This window comes from Hemitrygon akajei, chromosome 6 (genome assembly GCF_048418815.1).
Source record: "Hemitrygon akajei chromosome 6, sHemAka1.3, whole genome shotgun sequence".
Lineage (NCBI taxonomy): Eukaryota > Metazoa > Chordata > Chondrichthyes > Myliobatiformes > Dasyatidae > Hemitrygon > Hemitrygon akajei.
In genome coordinates, this window is record NC_133129.1 from 187,478,692 (window position 1) to 187,502,899 (window position 24,208).

Consider the following 24,208-nt stretch of genomic DNA (forward strand, 5'->3'; position numbering starts at 1 on the left):
GGAGACATTTACCTTCCAACAGTAGCGAGTGAAGGATATTGATCAAGAACTGAAAGATAACTGCCCTGTCTGGGTGTGTGAGTGGGTGGATACAGAAAGTGAACAGCAGATGGAAAAGGAAGAAATATAAATTTAGCATATTTACACTTCCAAAGAATTGATTGAATGCTGCACAGGAGCTTGACACAGAATCAGGGCTGATGGAGGTGGAGTGTAACATACTGTGGACATGTTCCCTCTGCCTCATCATTAGTTAGACATGGTTTGTCATACAAATTCACACTGGGTTTCTCTAATCAATAAACACCTTACTAAACAGACATTAATTCTGTCTCTAACTAATATTTTGAGAAGATTTTGTACTAATAGACACTATTAAATTCATGCTTTATCTATTTATTTCTAAATAAATCCATGACAAATTTTGTGCTGTGAAAATACCCAGGAAGACCATCTACTCACCATGCCATCCAAGTATCTGTTCTGGTCAGCTGTCTCCTGGTCAATGTCCAGAGCAATCTGCTTGAACAAGTCAAGTTCAACATCAGTTTATTTATTGATTTAGTGATACCGCGCGGAGTAGGCCCTTCCTGCCATACTGCCCCAGCAACCCCACAACCCACTTATCCCTAGCTTAATCATGGCACAATTTACAATGACTAATTAACCTATATGGTATGTCATTGGACTGTGGGAGGAAACCAGAGCACCCAGTGAAAACACACAAAGTGCACAGGAAGGACATATAGGAGTCCTTACGGAATGGCGCTGGAACTGAGCTCTGAACTCCAGACTCAGGAATGCCCAAGCTGACTGCTATGCTACGATGGTCACCCATTTGTCATGTATACATGTACACATATATACTGCCCCGCCAAACAAAACAATATTCCTCCAAATCAAGGTGCACAACACAGTTCATTTAACTCACATACATAACACAAAGAAATATAACCACAAATAAATTAACAAATAATAAGGTCCGAAGTTCGAAGTAAAATTGCATTATCACAGTAAATAAATGTCAGCATGTACAACCCTAAGATCCTTATTCCTGTGGGCATACTTAGCAAATCCGTAGAACAGTAACTGCAAACAGGGTCTATAAACAGTAAACATCAGGAACTATAAACTGTAAACAAACTGCAAATGCAGGTATAAATAGGTGCTCTATGTTCTACATTCTAAAACAATAACAATCGTACTTGCCAGATTTGGAGACAGTCAGAAATGATTATTTGTGAATTGGTTTGGGTTATTATGGAGCCAATGTTGACAAACACAGGTGATTCTGATCCGTTACACTGGAGGCTTACTGGATTCCGATCAGACATACTGGAGGCAGTGGGGATTCCAACCTGATATACTGGAGGAACGGGATTCTGATCTGATATACTGGAGACACAGGGGATTCCGATCTGATAGACCGGAGACACAGGGGATTCCGATCTGATAGACCGGAGACACAGGGGATTCCGATCTGATATACCAGAGACACAGGGGATTCTGATCTGATATACCGGAGACACAGGGGATTCCGATCTGATATACCGAAGATACAGGGGATTCCGATCTGATATACTGGAGGCACAGGGGATTCCGATCTGATATACTGGAGGAACGGGATTCTGATCTGATATACCGGAGACACAGGGGATTCCGATCTGATACACTGGAGGAATGAGGGATTCCGATCTGATATACTGGAGGAATGGGGGATTCCGATCTGATACACTGGAGGAATGGGGGATTTCGATCTGATATACCGGAGTCACAGGAATTCCGATCTGATAAATGGAGGGATTCCTGCTGATATAGTACAGGAGGAGGAGCTTAGGAGAACAATGGCGCCTAACGGCGACTCCTTTGTTTGCATTTTTGGAAACAGCTCTGTTTCCATCTTTAATATCTCTATTTTTCCCTTTGAGGTTTCTTTTGAAGACCCTGACCTGGAGTTAGACACTGATTTTGGTTCTTTGTGGAAATGGGATCTGCTCTTGGGATGTCACAACTGGCTCTTATTTAATATGCCAAGGATGCGGCCTAGAAAACTAGCGCGCCTTCAAGGTTCCAGGATTTTGTAGCTCTGGAGGCAGGCCGGCTTGAGGTAGGTGCCGCCAGAGGAAAGTCATGTGACATGGAAGACATAGAAACATAGAAAATAGGTGCAGGAGTAGGCCATTCGGCCCTTCGAGCCTGCACCGCCATTCAGTATGATCATGGCCGATCATCCAACCCAAAACCCTGTACCTGCTTTCTCTCCATACCCCCTGATCCCTTTAGCCACAAGGGCCATATCTAACTTCCTCTTAAATATAGCCAATGAACCGGCCTCAACTGTTTCCTGTGGCAGAGAATTCCACAGATTCACCACTCTCTGTGTGAAGAAGTTTTTCCTCATCTCGGTCCTAAAAGGCTTCACCTTTATCCTTAAACTGTGACCCCTCGTTCTGGACTTCCCCAACATTGGAAACAATCTTCCTGCATCTAGCCTGTCCAATCCCTTTAGAATTTTATACGTTTCAATAAGATCACCCCTCAATCTTCTAAATTCCAGTGAGTATAAGCCTAGTCGATCCAGTCTTTCTTCATATGAAAGTCCTGCCACCCCAGGAATCAATCTGGAGAACCTTCTTTGTACTCCCTCTATGACAAGAATGTCTTTCCTCAGATTAGGGGACCAAAACTGCACACAATACTCTAGGTGCGGTCTCACCAAGGCCTTGTACAACTGCAGTAGAACCTCCCTGCTCCTGTACTCAAATCCTTTTGCTATGAATGCCAACATACCATTTGCCTTTTTCACCGAGACAGATGATCGAAAGCAGCAAGCTGGCTGCCGGCTGTGTGCCCAGAGCTCGGAAAAAGCTACGCAACAGACTTTTAACATTGTAAATCAGCGAGTTGTTTATTATGTCTCCCCTCTCGCTGTGAAACTGGGACACCTGTTTTTCCCTTATTAGGGACAGAGAGCCTGTGGTATGTCAAATTACAGGATGAATGAGTAGTCTTTGAGTACTGCAAGTCTGTGTCTTTATTGATGTTTTCCTGCATGCTTGAGTGCTCGGTGGCGGCTCCGATGCTTTTTTGCTGGTGAGGGAGGGGGTGGGGTCATTGTTTTGCTGCTGTTTATGTGTGGGTAGGGGGAGCTGGGGGGACTTTGGGGTTCTAACATTTAACTCTCATTCATTCTTTGGGGCACACCTGTTTTTGTGGATGTTTGCAAAGAAAAAGAATTTCAGGATACATATTATATACATTTCTCTGAAATTAAATGTACCTTTGAATTGGAGAATCTGATCTGCTATACTGGAGGCACAGGAGATTCTATTACAAATAAGAGAAAATCTGCAAATGCTGGAAACCCAAGCAACACAAACAAAATGCTGGAATAACTCAGCAGGCCAGGCAACATCTATGGAAAAGAATACATTTGACATTTCTGGCTGAGTCCTGCTAAAGTGTCTCAGCCCAAAACACAGACTGTATCCTGCGGAAGGATCTCGGCCTGAAACGTTAACTGTACTCTTTTCCATAGATGCTGCCTGGCCCGCTGAGTTCCTCCAGCATTTTGTGTGTTACAGAGGGGATTCTGATCTGTTATACTGGACGCACAGGAAATAGCAGATGCTGGGATGTGCAGCAACATACAACCTGCTGGAAGAATTCAACAAGTCCAGTCACATTGGTGGAAAGAAAGAAATAAGACACCAAATGGGGTGGCAACATAGTGTAGCAGTTATCGTAATGCTTTACAGCACTAGCTGAAAGATCAAAGTTGAATCCTGCCACTGTCTCTAAGGAGTTTCCTCTGGGTGCTCCAGTTACCTCTCAAAAAGTTGTGGATTCTGTTGGCCATGAAGGAATTAAAGCATGGAAGAAAACATCAAATTTGAATGAGTAAAGGATAGTGGAAGTAGACAAACCAATAATCTTTGATCCTGCCATGTGCTTAAAGTAATGGAAGCTGCCATTTTGTGAAGCTGCTCTGTAACCTCCATTTTGTGAAATGTTTGATGCACTGATTCTTGCTCTGGCATAATTTAATCAGAGCAACTGAACAAGGACACAAGGAGATTCTGCTATTGATCTAACAAACCTGAGATCATTCTCAGATAAGCTGTGTATTCCCTATTCCATCTCTCACCTTATCTCTTTACCTGCCCATCTCCTCTGATGTTCCTCCCCCTTTTCTTTCTTCCATTGTCTTCTGTCCTCTCTGAACAGATTTCCCCTTCTTCAACCTTGTATCTCTTTCACTAATCAACTTCCCAGTTCGTACTTCACCCACACACCCACCCCCCCCCCCCACCCCTGGTTTCACCTATCATAGAAACATAGAAAATTTACAGCACAATACAGGCCCTTTGGCCCACAAAGCTGTGCCAAACATGTCCTTACTTGAGAAATACCCTAGGGTTACCCAAAGCTCTCTATTTTTCTGAGCTCCATATACTTGCCCAGGAGTCTCTTAAAAGACCCTATAGTATCTGCATCCGCCACCATCGCCAGCAACCCATTCCACACACTCACCACTCTTTGTGTAAAAAACTTACCCCGATATCTCCTCTGTACCTACTTCCAAGCACCTTAAAACTGTGCCTTCTCGTGCTAGCCATTTCAGCCCTGGGAAAAAGCCTCTGACTATCCACATGATCAATGCCTCTCATCATCTTGTACACCTCTATCAGGTCACCTCTCATCCTCCATCACTCCAAGGAAAAATAGCCGAGTTCACTCAACCTGTTCTCATAAGGAATGCTCCCCAATCCAGGCAACATCCTTGTAAATCTCCTCTGCACCCTTTCTATGGTTTCCACATCCTTCCTTTAGTGAGGTGACCAAAACTGAGCACAGTACTCCAACTGGGGTCTGACCAAGGTCCTATATAGCTGCAACATTAGCTCTCAATTCTAAACTCATTCCCATGATTGACGAAGGCCAATGCACCGTATGCTTTTTTAACCATAGAGTTAACCTACGCAGCAGCCTTGAGTGTCCTATGGACTCGGACTCCAAGATCCCTCTGATCTTCCACACTGCCAAGAGTCTTACCATTAATATTATATTCTGTCATCATATTTGACCTACCAAAATGTACCACCTCACACTTATCTGGGTTGAACTCCATCTGCCACTTCTGAACCCAGTTTTGCATCCTATCAATGTCCCGCTATAACCTCTGACAGCCCTCCACACTATCCACAACACCTCCAACCTTTGTGCAAATTTACTAACCTGTCCCTCCACTTCTTCATCCAGGTCATTTATAAAAATCACAAAGAGTAAGGGTCCCAGAACAGATCCCTCAGGCACAGCACTGGTGACCGAACTCCATGCAGAATATGACCCATCTACAACCACTCTTTACCTTCTGTGGGCAAGCCAGTTCTGGATCTTAGATCTGTTCCCCTTGGATCCCATGCCTCCTTACTTTCTCAATGGCCTTTTCATCTTTATCTCCATAAATTGTCGTGATATGTTGCGGTTAGTTTGTATTCACAGTAATAGCTAACTCATTACGAGCCTATGGTGATATATATATATATCTTTATAATCCTTTCAGGATTCTCTTTCACCTTGTCTGCTAAGGCAACTGCATGCCTTCTTTTAACCTTCTTAATTTCTTTATTAAGTGCTCTCATCTTTCTTATACTCCGTAAGTACCTCATTTGTTCTTACCTGCCTATACCTGTTATGCACCTCCTTTTGTTTCTCTTAACCATGGCGTCGATATCTCTTCAAAACCAAGGTTCTCTAAACCTGTTACCCGTACCTTTTATTCTGACAGGCACACACAAGAGTTGTATCCTCAAATTTCACCTTTGAAGGCCTCCCACTTACCAAATTCACCTTTGCCTGAAAACAGCCTGTCCCAATCCACACTTGTCAGATTCTTTCCAATACCATCAAAATTGACCTTTCTCCAATTTGGAATCTCAGCCCACAGACTAGACTTAACTTTTTTGCTTATTTACTTTGGTTCCTTAAGGGTGATATAGCCAGGGGTGGTAATGGGGACAGGCTCCCACTGCCTAGTAAATGCTCCAAATGGCATGCACTTTAAATAGCCTTTGACAGCCAATACCAGCTCCTGGCCTTCACATGTGACATAGCTACTAAGTCCGGTAGAACTGCTTCTAGGAGAAGAAGCAAAGGCAGATTACTGCCACCTTAAAACGAGTCGCTTTGGGCAGATGGGGCTTGTCAGCCGCAGTTGGCAGCTCATCTAAGAGAAGGAAAACTCTTGATCTCAAACCTCCACTGCCTTGCAGCTATACCCACTGATGGGGAAGGCTTTGGGAGTAAACCCTGAGGGAAAAATCCAGAGCTGGAATGCTAAGGCAGTCCTACGGTGAGTTCAATGCTGACTGGCAACTCCTGCGATGCTGCTGATACCAAACTATATTGGTCTTGTATCAGTCTGAACCCTAAGTAGGCAGTGATCATAATATGATTGAATTCATACAACAATTTGAGAGGGAGAAGTATAAATCACATGAATCAGTATTGCAATGGAATAAAGGGAATTACAGAGGCATGAGAGAGGAGCTTGCCCAGGTGGTTTGGAGGGCTATACTGGCGGGGATGATGGAAGAGTAGAGGTGGCTGGTTTCTGGGAACAGTTCACAAGGTGCAGGATAGATAAGTCCAACAGAAGAAATAGTTCTCAAATGGCAGGGGTTGGCAACCATGGCTGACAAGGGAAGTTAAGGACTACATAAAAGCCAAGGAAAGGGCATATAAGGTAGCAAAAATGAGTGGGAAGTTGTATGATTGAGAGGTTTTTAAAATCAAACAAAGGCAACTTTTGTACTTGGGTACTAGCCTACCAAGTAAAGTACCCAGGACATCCTTAAGGAGTAGTGGCTCAGAAAGGCAGTGTCCATTACTGAGGGCCTCCAGCACCCAGGGCATGCCCTTTTCTCACTGTTACCATCAGATAGGAGGTACAGAAGCCAGAAGTCACACACTCAGCGATTCAGGAACAACTTCTTCCCCTCTGCCATCAGATTCCTAAATGGACATTGAACCTGTGAACACTACCTCACATTTTTTAATATTATTTCTTGTTTTGCACAATTTTTAATCTATTCAAAATACGTATACTGTAATTGATTTAATTTTTTCCCTCCTTCTATATGATGCATTGCATTAAACTGCTGCTGTTAAGTTAACAAATTTCACAACACATGCTGGTGATAATAAATCTGATTCTGATTCTAAAAAAATGCCATAAGAAAAGATGAAATATGAGAGCAAACTAGCCAATAATATAAGCAGGATACTAAAAGTTTTTTTCAGTTATATAAAGAGTAAAAGGGAGGTGAGAGTTGATATTCGACCACTGGAAGATGATGTTGCAATGGGAGACAAAGAAATGGCAGACAAACTTAATAAGTATTTTGCATTAGTTTTCACTGTGGAAGACACCAGCAGTGTGCTAGAGGTCTGTGAATATCGGGGAACAGGAGTGAATGCTATAGCTATTACAAAGGAAAAAGTGCTAGGCAAACTCAAAAGTCTTAAGGTGGACAAGTCACCTGGACCAGATGGTCTACATCCCAGAGTTCTGAAAGAGGTGGCTGAAAGGATAGCAGATACATTGGTTATGATCTTTCAAGAAACACTTGACTCTGGCATGGTTCCAGAGGACTGGAAAATTGAAAATGTCACTCCTCTCCTTAAGAAGGGAGCAAGGCAAAAGAAAGGAAACTATAGGCCAATTAGCTTAACCTCAGTGTCAGTCTTTTATTGAGGATGAGGTTTCAGGGTGCTTGGAGATTAATGATAAAATAAGTCAAAGTCAGCATGGTTTCTGTGAAAGGAAAATCTTGCCTGACAAATCTGTTACAGTTCTTTGAGGAAGTAACAAGCAGGGTGGACAAAGGAGAGGCAGTGGATGTCGTTTACATGGATTTTCAGAAGGCATTTGATAAGATGCCTCACATGAGGCTGCTTAACAAGATAAAATCCTATGGCATTACAGGAAAGAGACTGAATGGACAGAGGAACGCCTATCAGGCAAGAGGCAGCGAGTTGGAATAAAGGGTTTTTTTCTAGTTGGCTGCCAGTGACTAGTGGTGTTCCTCAGAGGTCAATATTGGGACCACTACTTTTCACATTGCTTGTCAATGATTTGGAAAATGGAATTGATGGCTTTATAGCAAAGTTTGCAAATGATATGAAGATAGGTGGAGGGGTAGCTAGTGCTGAGGAAGCAATGCGACTGCAGCAGAACTTAGACAAATTGGAAGAATGGGCAAAAAAGTGACAGATGACATACAGTGATGGGAAATTTATGATACTGCATTTTGGTAAAAGGAACAATAGTGCGGACTATTATCTAAATGAGGAGAAAGTTCAAATAACAGGGGTGCAGAGGAACTTAGGAGTCCTTGTGCAAGACTCCCAGAAGATCAATTTACAGGTTGAGTTTGTGGTAACAAAGGCAAATACAATGTTTGCATTCATCTCAAGGGGAATAGAATATAAAAACAGACATAATGCTGAGGCTTAATAAGACACTAGTCAGGCCTCACTTGGGGTATTGTCAACAGTTTTGGGTTCTATATCTCAGAAAGGGTGTGTTGGCATTGGAGACAGCCTGGAGCAGGTTTGCGAGGATTATTCTGGGAATGAAGGGGTTAACATATGAGAAGGATTTGGTAGCTTTGGGTCTGTACTCACTGGAATTTAGAAGAATGAGCAGGCATCTTATTGAAACCTACTGAATGTTGAAAGGACTTAATAGGGTGGATGTGGAGAGAATGTTTCCTACGGTGAGGGTATCTAGAACTAGAGGCACCACCTCAAAATTGAGGGGCGACCCTTTAGAACAGAGGTAAGGAGGAATTTTTTTAGTCAGTGAGTACCGGTAGTGATTCTGTGGAATGCTCGGCCACAGACAGCTGTGGAGCCCAAGAACCTGGGTATACTTAAAGCGAAAATTGGTAAGTTTCCTAATTGGTCAGGGCATCAAATGTTATGGTGAGAAGGAAGGTGTATGAGGTTGAGAATCCTGGATCAGCCATGATAGAATGGTAGGGCAGACTCGATGGGCTGAATGGCCTAATTCTGCTTCTACATCTTATGGTCCCTGCTGTTCCTTTGGGTTCTATAAGACACACCAGCAGAATTGGGCCTTTTGGCCCATCGAGTCTGCTCTGCCATTCAATCATGGCTGATCCTTTTAACTCCTCCTCAGCCCCACTCTCCAAGCCTTCTCCCTGTAACTTTTGATGCCGTGTCCAATCAAAAACCTATCAAGCTCTGCCTTAAATACACTCAATGACTTGGCCTCCACCCTCTAAAGAAATTTCTCTGCATCTCAGATGCGTGGAGAAGAGTAGCTTGCTACATGGGCAACCACTTGCTCTCCTATCGTACTGCCCAGGCTTGCATATCTAGATAGCTAGGATGCAAAATCCTTGGTCAACTCTGACTGGTGGAGGCCTCACACACCCACATTTACTTTGCAACTAATAGCATTGTGTTCATTAAATGCAAAGCGTCCTCCCACACAAACTTCTGCCATCTGTTTCCTGAATGGACATTGTAGCTTTAGACACTACCTCACTTTTTTAATATACAGTATTTCTGTTTTTGTACATTTTTAAAAATCTATTCAATATACGTAATTAATTTACTTGTTTATTTATTATTGTTTTATTTATTATTATTTTTCTCTCTCTCTCTCTGCTAGATTATGTATTGCATTGAACTGCTACTGCTAAGTTAACAAATTTCACATCACATGCCGGTGATAATAAACCTGATTCTGATTCTGATTTGCCCTGTCTCATTCCCTAACAGTAGATCAAGTATCACACACTCTCTCATTGGGACTTCTATGTACTAATTAAAGGAAACTTTCTTGAACACATTTGACAAACCCTATCCCACCCAGTCCCTTCACAGCATGAGAGCTCCAGTCAATACTTGGAAAGTTAAAATCACCAGCTATAACAAATTGAATTTTCTTGCAACAGTCTGAGATCTCCCTACAGATTTGTTCCTCTATATCCCTCAGACTGTTGGGTGATCTATAATATAGCCCACTAACATGGTCATACCTTTCTTATTCCTCAGTTCCACCCATAACTCCTCACCAGATGAGTTCTCCAGTTTGTCCTGACCGAGCACTGCCATGACACTTTCCCTGACCAGTAATGCAACCCTTCCTCCTTTAACCCCTCTCTATCATGTCTAAATCAATGGAAACCCAGAATACTGAGCTGCCAGTCCTGCTCCTCCTGCAAACAAGTCTCACTAATAGCTACAATATCATAATTCCAGGAGTTGATCATCTGCCTTTCCTGCGATACTTCTTGTATTGAAATATAAACAACTCAGGACACTAGTGGTATTGGCACCAATGACAGAGGCAATAAAGGAGAGGAGGTTCTGAGGAGAGATGTGAGGGGGCTAGGTAGAAAACTGGAAAGCTAACAACCTCTGGAGTGCTGTCTGTACCACTGAGAGTACGTATAGGATGATCTGACAGATGAATGCAGAGCTATCATGTTGCTAGAGAGTGGCTTCTTCCAGCTCATTTGCAGAAACAGCTTAGTTTCTATCTTGAATGTCTCTCTTTTTTTTCTTGGATGAATGTAGTTCTGTTGAAATCTCTGATCTACATCTGCACTCAAACTTCAGTTCTTTAGTGATGATTCCCATTCCTGTGGCTCACTGACCAGCCATTTATCGATATCCCAAGGACATGACCAAGAAGATGAGCACGCCTTTGGGGTGCTGAGGCTTAGTGGTCCTGGGGACGAGCCAATTCTATGCTGGTGTCACCAAATGAGGTGTTGCAGGAGAAAACAGAATACTGTGAACAGCGAGTGCCTTGGTACGCAGATCACACTTTGTCTCTTTTTTTCTCGTTGGTGGGGGAGAGCTTAATGCTGATTCTCGAGTCAAAGAACTCAGAAAAAAAGTGTATCTCTTCACCTCATCATGGTCATTTACACTACACGCTGCATCCGCAAAGCAAACAGCATTATGAAGGACCCCACGCACCCCTCATACAATCTCTTCTCCCTCCTGCCATCTGGGAAAAGGCACCAAAGCATTCAGGCTCTCACGACCAGACTATGTAACAGTTTCTGCCCCCAAGCTATCAGACTCCTCAATACCCAGAGTCTATTATAATGCCTGCACTGTTTTGTGCACTTTATGCAGTCCTGGGTAGGTCTGTAGTCTAGTGTAGTGTTTTTTCTCTCTGTGTTGATTTTTACATAGTTCAGTCTAGTTTTTGTACTGTGTCATGTAACACCATGGTCCTAAAAAACGTTGTCTCATTTTTACTATGTACTGTACCAGCAGTTATGGTCAAAATGACAATAAAAGTGTCTTGACTTGATACAGAATTTATTGGGGGGGAGGAAGAAGGGAAGGGAGGTGGAGGGGGGAGAGAGAGAGAGGAGAGAAGGGCGAGGTACTTGCTTAGTGGGTGATGGGTGCTGATGCTTTTTGCTCAAGTGTGGGGGTCAATGCTTTGTTGCTGTTTGTGCATGGGGGTAGGGGGGCTTTCAGGTTCTAACACTCATTATTTGGGATACCCTTCTGTTTACATGGATGCCTGCGAAGAGCAAGAATTTCAGGTTGTATGTTGTATACATTCTCTGATATGAAATGGAACTATTGAACTATCGAATGCATGGCTGAGGAATTGATGCAGAGGGCAGAGGTTCAGATTTCTGGATCATTTGGATCTCTTCTGGGGAAGGTATGACCTGTACAAAAGGGACAGGTTATACCTGAACCCCAGGGGAGGGGGGGTAATATACATACAGACAGGTTTGCTAGAACTGTTCAGGAGGATTTAAACTAATTTGGTAGGAGGATGGGAACCGGAATGAGTATGGAGTAGTTAACAATCAGAGAAAGTGTGTAGTGAGACTGTTTGCAAAGAGAGGCTGACGTTAGGGCAAAATTGCAGTCAACGAGATTAAATACAATGTAAAAGGTGGACTAAATCAAAAAGAGTAACAAATACCAGACTGAAGGTGTTACAGAAACACAGAAAACCTACAGCACAATACAGGCCCTTCAGCCCACAAAGTTAGACCATAAGACAAAGGAGCAGAAGTCGGCCATTCAGCTCATCTTGAGCTGATCCAATGTCCCCTTTAGTCCCATTCCCCCACCTTCCCACCATAACCTTTGACGCCCTGACTACTCAGATACCTATCAATCTCTGCCTTAAATACACCCAATGACTTGGCCTCCACTGCAGCCCGTGGCAACAAATTCCACAGATTCACCACCCCCTGGCTAAAAAATTTTTTTCACATCTCTGTTCTGAATGGGCGCCCTGCAATCCTCAAGTCATATCTTCTTGTACTAGACTCCCCCAACATGGGAAACAAATTTGCCACATCCACACTGTCCATGCCTTTCAACATTCGAAATGTTTCTATGAGTTCCCCCCCCATTCTTCTAAACTCCAAGGAGTACAGTCCAAGAGCGGTCAAATGTTCCTCATCTGTTACCCTGTAGCAGTGTGCTACACGCAGCGCTAAAATAATGACACGGAGTTGGTAAACTGCAATTAAAGATGATTTTATTTGAACTTCACAGCCTTGCTTTAAAGCCTCCCTCATCCCGCCCTCCCCGGGCACGGATGCTCTAAGGGACATGTACTCACAAACCCCCGCAGGCTTTTTTCCCTTTGTTGCGGACCTGGCCTTTGTGCCTGCGCGCTGGCTATTTGTGAGCCGGTTCGAGTGCGCTAGGAAGTGGGTCGCCACATAACCCCCCCCCCCACCCCCCAGAACCGGCGATACACCCCCCAATGTCCACAGTCTGGGCCGGACCGTTTGGGAGGTCAGCCTCTGCGCCGCAGTGCTGGAAACTCGACCGGTTGCGCCAGGTCCACATGGGCTGGTTTGAGTCGGTCCACCGTGAAAACCTCCTCTCTCCCCCCAACATCCAGCACGAACGTGGACCCGTTGTTCCTGAGCACTGTGAACGGCCCCTCGTAGGGTCGTTGCAGCGGTGGCCAATGCCCGCCCCGTCGTACAAACACAAACTTACAGTTCTGCAGGTCTTTGGGTACGCAGGTCGGGTTCTGCCCATGCTGCGAAGTGGGTATGGGGGCCAGGTCACCGAGCCTCTCGCGTAGTCTGCCCAGGACTGCTGCGGGTTCTTCCTCTTGCCCCCTTGGGGCTGGTATGAACTCCCCGGGGACGACCAGGGGTGCGCCGTACACCAACTCGGCCGACGAGGCGTGCAGATCGTCTTTGGGCGCTGTGCAGATGCCGAGTGGGACCCAGGGAAGCTCATCCGCCCAGTTAGCTCCTCGCAGGCGGGCCATGAGAGCCGACTTTAGGTGACAATGGAAACGCTCCACTAGTCCGTTCGACTGTGGGTGGTAGGCAGTGGTGTGGTGCAGCTGTGTCCCCAAAAGGCTGGCCATAGCTGACCACAGGCTGGAGGTGAATTGGGCGCCTCTGTCGGAGGTAATGTGGGCCGGTACACCAAAGCAGGACACCCAGGTGGCGATCAGTGCCCGGTCGCAAGATTCGGAGGTGGTGTCCATGAGCGGGATCGCCTCTGGCCATCTTGTGAACCGGTCCACGATAGTCAGGAGGTGCCGCGCTCCGCGCAACACTGGCAGGGGGCCCACAATATCCACGTGAATGTGGTCGAAACGCCGGTGGGTGGGGTGGAATTGCTGCGGCAGAGCTTTGGTGTGCCGCTGCACCTTGGCCGTCTGGCAGTGCATGCACGTTCTGGCCCATTCACTGACCTGCTTGCGGAGTTTGTGCCATAAGTTATGAATGGAGTCGAAAACACGACGCCGCCAGTTTGCCGGGACGACGGGACGGGGCTAGCCGGTGGCGACGTCACAAAGTAGGGCCCTCTCACCTGGGCCTACGGGGAGGTCCTGAAGCTGCAAGCCGGAGACTGCGGTTCTGTAACTCGGGATCTCCTCGTCTGCCTGCTGCGCCTCTGCCAGCACCTCAAAGTCTACCCCTTGGGAAAGGGCATGAATGTTAGGGCAAGAGAGCGCGTCCGCCACGACATTGTCCTTACCCGAGACGTGCCGGACATCCGTCGTGTATTCAGAGATGTAGGACAGATGGCGCTGCTGGCGGGACGACCAGGGATCGGACACCTTCGTGAACGTAAAGGTAAGTGGCTTGTGGTCCGTGAACACGGTGAAGGGCCTACCATCTAAGAAGTACCTGAAATGCTGGATTGCCAGGTATAGCGCCAACAGTTCCCAGTCGAAAGCACTGTAGTTGAGCTCAGGTGGCCGCAGGTGTTTGCTGAAAAACGCCAGGGGTTGCCAGCGCCCCTCAATGAGTTGTTCCAGTACCCCACCGACTGCCGTGTTAGATGTGTCCACTGTGAGGGCGGTAGGGACGTCCATTCTGGGGTACACCAGCATCGCGGCGTTCGCCAAGGCTTCCTTTGTTTGAATGAAAGCGGCGGCGGACTCCTCGTCCCAGGCAATGTCCTTGCCCGGACCCGACAGCAGGGCGAACAGGGGGCGCATGATTCGGGCAGCTGAAGGGAGGAAGCGGTGGTAGAAATTGACCATACCTACGAACTCCTGAAGGCCTTTGATCGTGGTGGGTCGGGGGAAATGGCGGACCGCATCTACCTTAGCGGGCAGAGGGGTTGCCCCGTCTTCAGTAATCCTGTGGCCCAGGAAGTCAATGGTGTCGAGCCCAAACTGGCATTTGGCCGCGTTGATTGTTAGACCTGTTACGTTCCCCAGTAACCGGGTAGTTTTCCAGCAAAGATAGATGGAGCCACCGAAGCCTGATGCTACTATTTTCAAATGTTTTTATTTATAAAGGGGCACAAACGTGTGGTTAATACAAAACATTCAGATCATATACATCGTCACAACTCAATCTAAAGCACAGGTATAGTAATAATCAATCAGAAATAAGCTCTACAGTTGTCTAGGGGTAATGTAGATATATATTGTTTACTGGATATTTAAAAGTCTTTTTTGCGGTCACTGCAGTTCCACCAGCCGCCGTCGGTTGTGGTGTCGCGTTGGTGAACTTTTGTTAGAAAGAGAGAGAGAGAGAGAGAGATGTCATTAAACAGCTTCACCTGCCCGGGTCCCTACGGAGCACCGCCGTGGAATCAGAAGAGCAGGCTTCCCGGTTGTTAGTTAAAAGCGATTGTCCGTGATTCCATCCACTGACTCCCGATCCGGAGTCTAACGCACGTGGCTTCCTTCAGAATGGCATCCCGCTCTGACGGGAAGCACTATCGTGTCTTCTTCGTGTGTCTCCTTGGTACGTCTGAGGCCCCGCCTCGGCAGCCCACCTTTTTATCTGGACTGGCAGGGTTGTAGATGTCAATCGGGGGGGGTGAGGCGATCTTTCCCCCATTCCCTATCTCACATGGCCCTGAAGGTCTGCACGTAGCCCACGTCCTTATTCCACAAAAGGTGCCTCCCAAGGCAATGGCTGTGTCCAAGGCTTTGTCTTGCTGAGCAGCCAATCCACATTCCAGACCGTAAGGCTCTCTCTCTCTTGCAATTCTCCCAAAGGAGGGGGCTGAGTTCATAACAGACCATATTCACTCAGTCGGGCGTAGAGTTGACGGAGGTGGGACAGATGCTCCTGACGACTGCTGCTGGCTATGAGGATGTCGTCCAAATAGATGAATGCGAAGTCCAGGTCGCGTCCCACCGCGTCCATTAACCGCTGGAACGTCTGTGCGGCATTCTTCAGGCTGAATGGCACGCGGAGGGACTCGAAAAGGCCGAACGGGGTGATGAGAGCCATTTTGGGGACGTCTTCCGGATGCATCGGGATTTGATGGTATCCTCGGACGAGGTATACCTTGGAGAAGATCCGTGCGCCGTGCAGGTTTGCCGCAAAGTCCTGAATGTGCGGCACAGGGTAGCGGTCCAGTGTGGTAGCCTCATTCAGCCTGCAGTTGTCACCGCACGGTCTCCAGCCCCCTGTCGCTTTGGGCACCATGTGCAGGGGGGAGGCCCATGGGCTGTCGGACCGCCGGATGATCCCCAATTCCTCCATCCTCTTGAACTCCTCCTTCGCCAGTCGGAGCTTGTCCGGGGGAAGCCGCCGAGCGCGGGTATGGAGGGGTGGTCCCTGGGTCAGGATGTGGTGCCGTACGCCGTGTCGGGGCATGACTGCTGTGAACTGCGGTGCCAGAACCGATGGGAAATCCGCCAGGACTCTAGTGAAGTCGTTGTTGGACAGCGGGATGGAGCCGAGGTGTGGGGCTGGCAACTGGGCTTCTCCCAGGGAGAACGTCTGAAAGGTCTCGGCGTGGACCAGCCTCTGCCTCGGCAGGTTGACCAGCAGGCTGTGAGCCCGCAAAAAATCCGCACCCAGAAGCGGTTGGGCTACGGCGGCCAGTGTGAAGTCCCACGTGAACCAGCTGGAGCCAAACTGTAGCTGCACCGTATGGGTGCCGTAGGTCCTTACTGTGCTGCCGTTCACGGCCCTCGGGGGGGGACCCGGTGCCCTGTTGCGGGTGTCGTAACTGGTCGGAGGTAAGACGCTGATCTCGGCACCGGTGTCGACCAAAAAGCGGCGTCCCAACCTCTTGTCCCACACATACAGGAGGCTATCCCAACGGCCAGCCACCATAGCCATCAGCGGCGGCTGGCCCTGGCGTTTCCCGGGAACTGGCAGGGCAGGCGACAACGGCGGGCTTCTACCGCTGGTGGTAGAAACACCAGTGTTCGTTGGGCTCCCCACCCCTGCCTCTGGGGCTAGCGGGCTCTGCGGCCGGGCCTGGACTGGTTTGCTGCTGGGAGCGTGGCCTGTTGATCTGTGCAATGGACGCCCCACTCACCTTCTTGGCATTCCACAGCAAGTCCACCCGGGTTGCCACCTTCCGGGGGTCGCTGAAATCCGCGTCGGACGGCAGCAGGCGTATGTCCTCAGGCAGCTGCTCCAGGAATGCCTGCTCAAACATGAGGCAGGGTGTGTGTCCGCCGGCCAAAGACAACATCTCATTCATTAAAGCCGATGGAGGTCTGTCTCCCAAGCCATCCAGGTGCAGTAAGCGGGCAGCCCGCGCGCGCCGTGAGAGTCCGAAAGTCCTTAGGAGCAGGGCTTTGAATTCCATGTACTTGCCGTCCGCTGGGGGAGACTGTACAAACTCTGCAACCTGGGCCGCTGTGTCCTGGTCAAGGGAGCTCACCACGTAGTAGTAACGTGTGTCCTCTGAGGTTATCTGCCGAACGTGGAATTGGGCTTCTGCTTGCTGGAACCATAGGTGAGATCGCAGCGTCCAGAAGCTTGGCAGTTTCAACAAAACCGCATGAACAGATGCGGCGTCGGTCATCTCCGGTCCAAAAATCGTTTGGACTGTCGGAGTCACCAATTGTAGCGGTGTGCTACACGCAGCGCTAAAATAACGACACGGAGTCGGTAAACTGCAATTAAAGATGATTTTATTCGAACTTCACAGCCTTGCTTTAAAGCCTCCCTCATCCCGCCCTCCCTGGACACGGATGCTCTAAGGGACACGTACTCACAAACCCCCGCAGGCTTTTTTCCCTTTGTTGTGGACCTGGCCTTTGTGCCTGCGCGCTGGCTATTTGTGAGCTGGTTCGAGTGCGCTAGGAAGTGGGTCGCTACAACCCTCTCATTCCCGAAATCATTCTAGTGAATCTTCTCTGAACCCTCTCCAATGTCAGCACATCCTTTCTTAAATAAGGAGCCCAAAATTGCACACAGTATTCCAAGTGAGGTCTTACCAGTGCCTTATAGAGCCTCAACATCACATCCCTGCTCCTAAACTCTATTCCTCTTGAAATGAATGCCAACATTGCATTCGCCTTCTTCACCACCGACTCAACCTGGAGGTTAACCTTAAGGGTATCCTGCACGAGGACTCCCAAGTCCCGTTGCATCTCAGAACTTTGAATTCTCTCCCCATTTATGCCAAACATGTCCTTACCTTAGAAACCACCAGGCTTACCCATAGCCCTCTATTTTTCTAAGCTCTAAGTACCTATCCAAAAGTCTCTTAAAAGTCCCTATCGTATCTACTTTCACCACCATTGCCAGCAGCCCATTCCACGCACTCACCACCCTCTGAGTAAAAAACTTACCCCTGACATCTCCTCTGTACCTACTCCCCAGCACCTTAAACCTGTGTCCTCTTGTGACAACTATTTCAGCCCTGGGAAAAAGCCTCTGACTACCCACACAATCAATGCCTCTCATCATCTTATACACCTCTATCAGGTCACCTCTCATCCTCCGTCGCTCCAAGGAGAAAAGACTGAGTTCACTCAACGTATTCCCATAAGGCATGCTCTCCAATCTAGGAAACATCCTTGTAAATCTCCTCTGCACCCTTTCTATGGCTTCCACATCCTTCTTGTAGTGAGGTGACCAGAACTGAGCACAGTTCTCCAAGTGGGGTCTGACCAGGGTCCTATATAGCTGCAACATTACCTCTTGGCTCCTAAATTCAATTCCACGATTGATGAAGGCCAATACACCGTATACCTTCTTAACCACAGAGTCAACCTGTGCAGCTGCTTTGAGCGTTATATTTGAATGCACACAGTATATGGAATAAGGCAGAGGAACTTGTAGCATTGTTACAGATTGGTATGTGTGACATGGGCATCATTGAATCACGGCAGTTATATACAGGTCTCTGAACAGCAGCCAAGATGTGGTCTACAAATTACAAAGGGAGATAGAAAATGCATGTCAAAAGAGCAATGTTACAATAGTCATGGGGGATTTCAATATGCAGGTAGATTAGGAAAATCAGTTTGGTGTTGGATTACAAGAGGAGACATTTATAAAACACCTACGAGATGGCTTTTTAGAGGAGCTCATGGTTGAGCCCACTAAGGGATCAGTTATTCTGGACTGGGTGTTGTGCAATGAACTGGAATTTATTAGAGAGCTTAAGGCAATGTGTAGTGAGTCTCCTAGCAAGGAGGGGCTGATGATAGGGTGAAAATGCAGTCACCAGGATCAGTTGCAACAGAAAAGGTGGACAAAATTGAAAACAGTGCATACAGGACTGAAGGCATTACAATTGAATGTGCTTAGCAGTAAGGTACATGAAATTGTAGCACTTTTACAGACTGACACATATGATGTTGTAGGCATCAATAAATCATGGCTGAAAGAAAATTACAGCTGGGAGCTTAAGGTCCAAGTCTGCACACTGTATCGAAAGGACAGGTAGGCAGGCAGAGGGGAAGGTGTTGCTCTGTTGGTAAAAAATGAAATCAAATCTATAGAAAGAGGTGGCAGAGGGTCAGGAGGTGTTGAATCATTGTGGATTGAGCAAAGGAACTACAAGGGTAAAAAGTCCTTGATGGGTGTTGTATACTGATCTCCAAACGGTAGTAGTAAGGATGTGGCCTACAAAGTATAATGGGAGTTAGAAAATGAATGTCAAAAGGGCAACGTTACAATAGTCATGAGGGACTTCAATATGCAGGTAGATTAGAAAACAGATTAGCGCTGAATTCCAGGAGGGGGAATTTCTAGAACGCTGAGATGGCTTTTTCGATTAGCTTGTGGTTAAGCCCACTGGAGGATTGTACAATGAACCAGAATTGAGAGTTTAAAGTAAAATAATCCTTAAGATCAAGTGATTATAATATGTCTGAAATTTGAGAAGGAGAAGCAAAAGTCAGATCTATCAGTATAACAGTGCAGTAAACAAAATTTCAGAGGAGTGAGAGAGGAGTTGGCCAGAATTGATTGGAAAAGAACACTGGCAGGGACGACGGCAGAACAGCAATGGCTGGAATTTCTAGAAGCAATTTAGAAGGCACAAGATATAAACATCCCAAAGAGGAAGAAGTACTCTAAAGGCAAATTGACACAACCATGGCTAACAAGAGAAGTCAAAGCCAACATAAAACCCAAAGAGAGGGCATATAATAGAGCGGAAATTTGTAGGAACTTAAGAGGATTGGGAAGCTTTCAAAAACAGAAGGCAACTAAAAAGTCATTAAGAAGGTAAAAAGGGAATACAAAAGTAAGCCAATAATACTAAAGAGGATATCAATAGTTTCTTCAGATACATAAAGTGTAAAAGAAAGGTGATAGTGGATATTGGACTGCTGGAAAGATAGTAATAGAGACAAGGAAATGGCAGAAGACCTAAATAAGTATTTTGCATCGGTCTTCACTGTAGAAGACACTAGCAGCATGATAAAAGTTTCAGGTATTAGGCATCATGAAATGTGTGAAGTTACCATTGTTAGTGAGAAGGTTCTTGGGGAAACTGAAAAGATCTGAAAGTAGATATGTCATCTGGAGCAAATGGGTTCTGAAAGAGACGGCTTAAGGAATTGTGGACGTACTAGTAATGTTCTCTCTGGAATGGTTCCAGAAGACTGGAAAATGGCAAATGTCACTCCACTCTTCAAGAAGGGAGAAATGCTGAAGAAAGGAAATTATCAGCCAGTTAGTCTGATCTTGGTGTTTGGGAAGATGTTGGTGTCGAGCACTAAGGATGAGGTCTCAGGTATTTGGAGGAACATGATAAAATATGCCATAGTCAGCGTGGCTTCCTCAAGGGAAAATCTTGGCTGATGAATCCGTTGGAATTCTTTGAAGAAGTAACAAACAAGATAGACAAAGGAAAATTGGTTGATATTGTGTACTTGGATTTCCAGAAGGCCTTTGACAAGGTGCCACACGAGACTGCTTAACAAGCTATGAGCCCATGGTATTGCAGGGAAGATTCTAGCATCAATAAAACAGTGGTTGACTGGCAGGAGGCAGAGTGGGAATAAAGGGAATCTTTTATGGTTGGCTGCCAGTGACTAGCAGTGGTCTATGTTGGGAATTATTCTTCTTAAGTTAGATGTCAATGATTTGGATGATGGAATTAATGGCTTTATTGCAAAGTTTGCAGATGACATGAAGTTAAATGGAGAGGCAGGCAGTTTTGAGGAAGTAGAGAGGCTACAGAAGGACTTGGACAGATTAAGAGAATGGACAAAGTGGCAGATGCAATAAAGTGTCAGGAAGTGTATGGTAATGCACTTTGGTAGAAGAAATGAAATGTTGACTATTTTATAAATGGAAGGAATATAAAAAAAACTGAGGCAAAAGGGACTTGGAAGTCCTTGTGCAGGATTCCCTAAAGGTTAACTTGTAGGTTGAGTCTGTGCTGAGGAAGGCAAATGCGATGTTAGTGTTTATTTCAAGAGGACTAGAATATAACATTTCCTGCTCAGAGCATTGGTTGGTCTAGGCAGCTGTAAAAACAGATTAGAGGAAACATTGCTAATTACTGTGGGACAGGGCTTGAAAATTAAAATGTGACAAACCGCTTTGAGTCGGGACACTTTGCTGGACAGGTTCTCTGCCATCCGTTTGTTTTCTGTATCGAGCATTTGATCCACTGCACTAGAGCCACCTGAGGAGGAGAATTAGAATCAGAATCAGAATTAATAGCATTGGCATATGTCATGAAATTTAACTGAACAAGGTTGTGTAGCGATGATGTTTCACAGGGACAGACTGGATAACAATGATGTTTGACTGGAAAACACTGGGTAATGATGATGATGAGGAGGAAAATGGTTAACAGCTGCACTAGAGCCGAGGCTTCAGGAGGAGAAGGTAAATGATAAACCAAACTTGAAGAAATGTCCCCTCTACCCTTCCCTCACATTGGGTGTGGCATGGTTAGCACGCCTTACAGTACAGGTGACCGGGTTAAATTCCTGCTGCTGCCTTTAAGAAATTTGTATGTTGGCCCTGTGACCGCATGGATTTCCTTCAGATGATCTGGTTTCCTCTCACAGTCCAAAGATATACTGGTTGGTAGGTTAATTAGTCATTGTAAATTGTCCTGTGATTAAGCTTGGGTTAAATTTTAGCCAGAGTGTAGTGAACCTGTGGAATGCTCTGCCACAGACTGCGGTGGAGGCCAAGTCTGTGGGTATATTTAAAGAAGTTGATCATTTCCTGATCAGTCAGGGTATCAAAGGATATGGCGAGAAGGTTGGTGAATGGGGTTGAGTGGGATCTGGGATCAGCCATGATGGAATGGCAGAACAGACTTGATGAATTGAATTGGCCTAATTCTGCTCCTATGTTTTATGGTCTTAGGGTTGCTGGGTAGTGCGCTTGAAAGGCTGGAGGGGCCTGTTTCACACCGCATCTCAATAAATAAATAAACAGATTGGGAACAGCTCCAGTAAGGGTAATGCTACTGTTTAAAGAAAGGAGACAAAATTTAAAATTTAGACATAATTATTTGTTGACCTGTGATTTCAGTCTGGTTCAATGTGTTCCACAAACCCAATCGGATTTCTACGGGATGAACTTGCAAATTAAACTCATTGGAATAAGGGAGATCTCATTGAAACCTATTGAATATTGAAAGGCTCAGATGGAGTTGGTATGGAGAGGATGTTTTCCATTGTGGGGGAGTCTAAGACCAGAAGGCACAGCCTAGGATAGAGGGACGTCTATTTAGAACAAAAATGAGGAGGAATTTCTTTAGCCAGACGGTGGTGAATCCGTGGAATTTATTGCCACCGACAGCCGTGGAGGCTGTCATTGGGTATATTCAAAGCAGAGATTGAATGTTCTTGATTAGTCAGGACATCAAAAGTTACAGAGAGAAGGCATGAGAACAGGGTTGAGATGGAAAAATAAATTAGTCATGATGAAATGTGGAAGACTTGATGGGCTGAATGGTCTGATTTTGCATCTATGTTTTGTGGACCTAGCAGAGAGAAATAAGGGGAAAACCAGTAATTGGAGAATAAAAACCTGCGGAAGCTGGATGTGGGAGTGCATCGGAGGTAAATGTGCCACTCTAGCATTGAGAGCATTTCATTGCAAGGGGTACAGTAGAGAAGGCAGGACTGGATAGGGCCTCAGAAACTCCACAATTAGATTATTTTGTATAGTTTTATTTCAGAATTCCGCCATTTTATGATGTTTGTTGTGTATAACTTTGGTCTTGAGGAAAGAACATGAGAAACAGGAAGCATTAGCTTATTCTGGCCTGGTCCATCATCTTCCACTACCAGAGCAGATCTTCAGTCTCATTAATTGTTCATATCATAAAGTTGAAGTGCTGTACAGGAATAGCCCTTCGGCCCACAACGTTATCCTGACCCCTTTAACCACCTACTTTCATCCCATTTGCTCATATTATGACTGTATCTTTTCAAGTGTCTAACTATCTCTTCAATGCAGTGACTATATCTGATTCCACGATCTCCTCTGGCAACATGATCCAGATGCCAGTGCCTCTCATGTAAAAAAGCTTCCTTCTCAGACCTTCTTTAAAATTTCTTCCTCTCACCTCAAGCCCTCACTCTCCTGTTTTTGAAACCCCAAGCTTTTCCCATTTCCTACTTCCACCATTATATTCAAGAATCTGAAGATGTCTGTTTTGAATGAACTCAGTGACTGAATCCTAACATGTCAGGGTGGAGTTGCAGAGTCACCAGACCCCACCTCAGTCCAAATGGCCCAGCTTTTCCCCTAGAATCATGACCTTCTCAGCCACAAGGAACTCCTCACACCCAGCCCTTTAATGTCTGAATGTGGACACTCAGTGGCTACTTTATTAGGTAAACCTGCTTGTTAATGTAAATATCTAATCAGCCAAGCATGTGGCAGCAACTTAATGCTTAAAAGCAAGCAGGCATGGTCAAGAAGTTCAGCTGTTCTTTAGATCAAGCATCAGAATGGGGAAGAAATGTGATCTCAGTGACTTTGATCATGAAATCTCAGAAACTGCTCATCTGCAACCAAGGTTCATGGGATTGGTGCCAGGAATGTGAAAATCGCCCCTTATGGACTAGCGGAAATGAGGATGATTGCATTAAGAAATCTGAGCTTCTAAGGTGTTCTGACTGACAAAGCTGATGACTCTTTCTTTTACAGTTCTCCACTCCACGGGATAGAAACTGTTGTATTACACTGAATCACTGTTAATTCACCACAAATTACTCAAGTCAAAAAAACAAAGACAGGGTAGGTCTGCCAGTCAGTCACGTTCCCCACTCTAAGAAATCTCTAATCAGCACAGCTAAAATTTCTTCTAACAAGAAAAAGTGAAAAATCTCACACACAAAATGTCAGAGGAACCTAGCAGCATCAATGGAAGGGAACAAACAGACATTTTGGGCCAAGATTCTTAATCAGGTCTAGAAAGAAAGGGGAAGATGCCAGAATAAATAGATAGAGGGAGGGGAAAGAGGATAGCTAAAAGGTTGTAGGTG

At 45.9% G+C, this 24,208-nt stretch overlaps 1 protein-coding gene across 1 annotated transcript in view; it reads right to left on the reverse strand.

The window, feature by feature from the left end:
- The window catches only part of bet1l (Bet1 golgi vesicular membrane trafficking protein-like), a 43,006-nt gene that overhangs the window by 910 nt on the left and 17,888 nt on the right, over window positions 1–24,208 (reverse strand). The window contains exons 2-3 of the mRNA XM_073049985.1: window positions 21,287–21,375; window positions 463–519 (exon numbers count right to left, since the gene is read on the reverse strand). Coding sequence (XP_072906086.1) covers window positions 463–519; window positions 21,287–21,375 — 146 coding nt within the window. The remainder of the gene's footprint in view (window positions 1–462; window positions 520–21,286; window positions 21,376–24,208) is intronic.